General features: G+C 45.8%; 1 protein-coding gene across 1 annotated transcript; it reads right to left on the reverse strand.

The window, feature by feature from the left end:
* Positions 1-663: 663 nt before the first annotated feature.
* Positions 664-2,232, reverse strand: CCR75_003205 (uncharacterized protein; the record flags this gene model as incomplete). The annotated part of the gene is made up of 4 exons (XM_067961302.1): positions 664-683; positions 742-967; positions 1,027-1,997; positions 2,074-2,232. 3 exons carry the CDS (start codon positions 2,230-2,232, stop codon positions 772-774), a joined length of 1,326 nt encoding a protein of 441 aa, XP_067822688.1. The 3' UTR covers positions 664-683; positions 742-771.
* Between the last annotated feature and the right edge of the window lie 2,270 nt (positions 2,233-4,502).

Genomic DNA, 4,502 nt, shown 5'->3' on the forward strand with positions numbered 1-4,502 from the left:
ATGAAGCAGGGGTAATACTAAGTCCCTGTGTCATAATTAGCCATTCCCACACTAAAATGCTTGTGGCGCTTCTGTCGTAAACGGAATATTCTGTTCACGTTTTAGGATTTAAGAATACCCATCCACCAGATCCATGGGCGAAAAGATGGTACTCTTTGATATACCATCAATAACTACAACCTTCCCCGGTATTGACGTATGAGCCGGTATCTTTGCAGCATTCAATGTATTGAATGCATGCACAATCCGCCACCCACCTGTTGCCTTACGCACATAAATTGTCGGAGAGCTATGTGGAAAGATTGACATCCTTACGTCACTTTCGTCCGAAACTGTAACATTAACGCCCTCTTATTTTCTATATAGTTAATATTTTTATTCTTCTTTAACATATTCCTCTTATAGGTAATAGTACTTTTGCATCGAGCTACTGATTAGCGCCCACTGCAAAATGTCATAGCAAATAATACTCACGAGCGCTTCTTTAATGTTAATTTAAAAAGTAAGACGAAACCATACATCTTCAAATCTGCGCTGAATTGACTTACTCAAAACCAAACGTACATGGCTTTTCTTGCTTATCGCATTGTAATTAATAACCCACTCGTAAGAAAATGACTTTCATAAGCCTATTTGTTTGGTCAAGAAAAAAGGTCGGGGTGTGTTAAACTTTTGAATCAGAACTTATCACAGCTTGTAAGAAAAGAGTTTCGGATAAAAAATGCTACATTCGCTACGCACATTTGGTATGGGGTCGTGAACCTTAAGTTACTATAGCTCTGAGTAGTTATTTGTAGAGCGGTGGTAGGAGCCTGGAAACCCCATGCTCACACCCCGTAAAGGAATCTGAGAGCCGACCAACCCACCACGGGATCCATAGCCGTGTCCGCCGCGCCCTCTGCCGCTAATTCTTGTCTGTCCAGCAACTTGGACCAGAAACATATGACCTGATGGACACGCGACTCGCCTACAAAATAACACACTTTTAAAAAACTGACATCGTGAAGCTATGTGAGCATGACTTACATGTTGTACATATGTGGAAGCACGCGCATTTGCATTTGACACTGCGGACAACGCACGAGCGCACCGTGGGAGCTCGCTCGATACGAAACCGGCTGATTTACATCGGACCCAGCGACTGGAGTAGAATACCGCATATTTCCAGCACCCATTGCACCACTGAGCTCGTCAGCTCCTGGCTTCGCATCAGCCTCCGTGACTGCAGTGCCACAGTCCCGGCAAAATCGGTGTCCAAGCCGCACTCGTGGGTGATCGCACTGTTTCTTGACCTGCATTTCTGTCATCGTGGCACGACAGGACGGACACTTGTCATAGTTGCTCGAATCAGACTTTTGGATCTCTTTCAAGCAGCTCCAATGAAAGCTGTGACCACACGCTGTCGTGTAAATGGCATTTCCAACGTCCATTGTCTCGAGACATATGGCGCATTCCTCTGCTTCCTGAACAACCATTGTCTCGAGCGTCTCCGTGCCATCCAAGTCCATCTTGTCTTCAAAAACATCAGCAGCCGCATAGGGTTTAACTGTCAAAGCAACCGATCGTTTCTCGGCGTCTTCAATGAAAGAACTCAATTCCTTCGAGTATATAGATCGAGGATGTCCATCACGCGCACAATCATCGAGGCTTCTGGAATACCTCAACCGCAACGTTCGAAAATCTGGCCGTGGACCCAAATGCCTTTCTTCAATCGCTCGCAATCGCATCTCACGTCGCGCTTGTGCTTCCGTTACTGCGCGTTCTCTTTGGACGCGCTCTGCTTCCCGTTGCCGCTCCGCCTCTTCCTGTGCAGCAACTTGACGAGCCCTTGCACGCTCCACATCTTCAGAGCGGCGACGCTCCAGCAACAATAGATTCTGGTCCCGAACACAGGTATCGCACACACGCACGGGCTCGTTGTTGTAGCGGACAAGAGTTGAGCTGGGCAGGATCTTGTGAGTTCGAGCACAGCTGCCACACACCGCGTTACCACATGCCTGAAAAAACCATTAAATAGTATAAGCAATCCGTATTCATGCTGGGCCATACACACGATATGTCTTATATCGTTACCCGGCAGCGATGCTTGCGTCGGAACGCGTGGAACTTCTTTTCGCACACAAAGCAGTCTGTAGTCGACTCAAAGAGCGAGTCCGGAACGATAGGAGGTACATCACTACCCGTCATGGTCATGCGGAAGCCCATGCCTGTCGACGATAGCTGAGCGCGCATGGCTGCAGTCTGTCTCAAGGTCTGGCTTGCACTGTGTGTGGCGTCGTCAACGTATTGTAATTATTAATATTTAGGATAGAAAGAAAAAGAACACTATCAGCATGAGAAACTCATTATTTCAGGATGGACCTTAAAGCAATGGCTACATCCTGTGATATTACACACAATTTAGTTTTTGGTTGGTCTTACATGCTGCATACGAGCTTTTCTCCATAAACATATTGTTTCTTTGTTACTGCAGTCATTACGTCCATGGTCTTCTTAAAGCTTACTAATGCCGCAAAACAACGTGACATATTTCCAATACTTCAATTGTTCTTGGCAGCTTGGTGTACAAAGCCAAGCTATTGACGGCGCATTGTACAAAGCCAAGCTATTGACGTCGCATTGGTCGATGTTCTGTCCTCTGGCCGTACATTCAGCAAGGGCATCTCCAATTACTTTGAAAGTTGACTGGTAGTTGAATTAAACACAAGCTTACGGACTCGAGCCTAAAAATAATTAATAAAAACCAACGCAATAGAAAGTTGGTGACTTACATAATAACGTTGGTCGTGTACAAGTGTTGTTGCGCTTAGAACCATGTCTCGTATATATTCGATAACCGAGTCATACGCAATTGTGGTCTTTTTTTTTTCGAGATTTGGGTCTCTCTCGTCGAGCACCTGCATTTTAAAGAAGCTTTTTAATTGGAATGATGATAAAACGGGGTGTATCGTTACATGAAATTAACACTTACAAATTGTAAATTAATATATTATCTAAAAGGTAGAGAATATTTGGAGAATATTATCTTATATAGTAATATTCAGAAACCTTATCCATTTGTAGAATATAGACCATTATATCTACTTGCTCCGCGGTCCAGTCAGCACTGGACGCGCGCAAAGAAAGGGACGGATTTGACTTTATTACATGTTTGTATAAGCATAAAATTAAGTTAGTATTAAATAGATAAAAAAAGAATATCCTGATTATATTAAATACAGTTTACTTTTAACCCTCTTAAAGCAAGTGTTTTAAAGAGAGTCTTTGTAACGGGCTAAAGTTGGCCTTATTTTACGTGGTCCCCGTTAAGATCACTTAATGTACTTAAGGGGATGGTCAATTACTTAAATAAAGTAAATAGATCATTTACTCGGGTGTGGTTCACATTTGTGACCAGCCCTTGTGTTTGTGATGCACATAGGTGCATTAACATCAGGAGGGATGGCGCCTAGCATCATCCGTGATGGCGGCTATCGTCATCCGTTACGCGAGGTATCTAGAAAGATACGCTCGCAATACATATTAAGTTTTTTCTACAGAAATGACATTTTGATTGGTAAAAAAAGGTACTTATATTTAATACGATTCAATATGAATCAGTCTGAAAACTACTTCCAACTTGGTAAGTGCGCACACGGAGTCGGATCACCGCTCCCTAGACGACACTTTACTAGAGTGCTTAATGCGTTGGGTGAGGTCGCTAAGGCTCCCTCCACAACTACCTCACTGCACACAAGAGAAGACGGTTAAACCGCTTCCTCGCTGTGCTAGGGTGTGTGTCTAAGTAGAGCGTGGTCGCATGACGAGCTCCATCGAACATGGGCGGGCTCATCCGAATGGGCCTCAGCTGATGCGGCCGGGCAGAGAGCATCTCAACAGTCATGTTGAGAGCCTCGCTCCGAACCTGCTCATGCCTCAGCTCATCCTGAATCTGAGTGACGGACTCCGCTGCAGCATGGCTCTGAGCCTCGGACGCGGCTCTCCGCTGTCCGAGCACGAATGACTCAAACTGCTTCAACTGAGCAATATGTAGGAGGCAATATGCAGGAGGACTGTCCAAGAGCCTGGCCAGGGCTTGTTCACCAAGTCCTTGCGCCAAGTGCCCTACCACCTCCCGACGATGTTCGGAGAGGTGGGGGAATTGATCCCAATCGATGTTGAGGCTCATCCTCACGTACACTCGCAGATATGCGGGTCGTGCGAAGAACTTTAAGTGCTACCAAGTGTAGCTCGCTGCTACACCAGGATCCCTGCTGGGGCAAAGATGCCCACAAGAGGACTTCCAGAAGGGCGATGGCAAGAACGAGCGTGCTAGACGCATGAGTTCTGCATCGACCACTGAGGGGTCAAGAAATGCAGGAGCGCAGTAGGGTCGGGATGCCCTACTGACGCGGACTCTGAAGCTACTTCTAAGTTCAGAGTTGTGGAACAAACGGGTAGCATAGTCCCTGAGGTCTCGAAATTTCGGACCTCAACCCTGCTGGTCTATAGCGCTCAAGTAC

Source organism: Bremia lactucae, linkage group LG1 (assembly GCF_004359215.1).
Source record: "Bremia lactucae strain SF5 linkage group LG1, whole genome shotgun sequence".
Lineage (NCBI taxonomy): Eukaryota > Oomycota > Peronosporomycetes > Peronosporales > Peronosporaceae > Bremia > Bremia lactucae.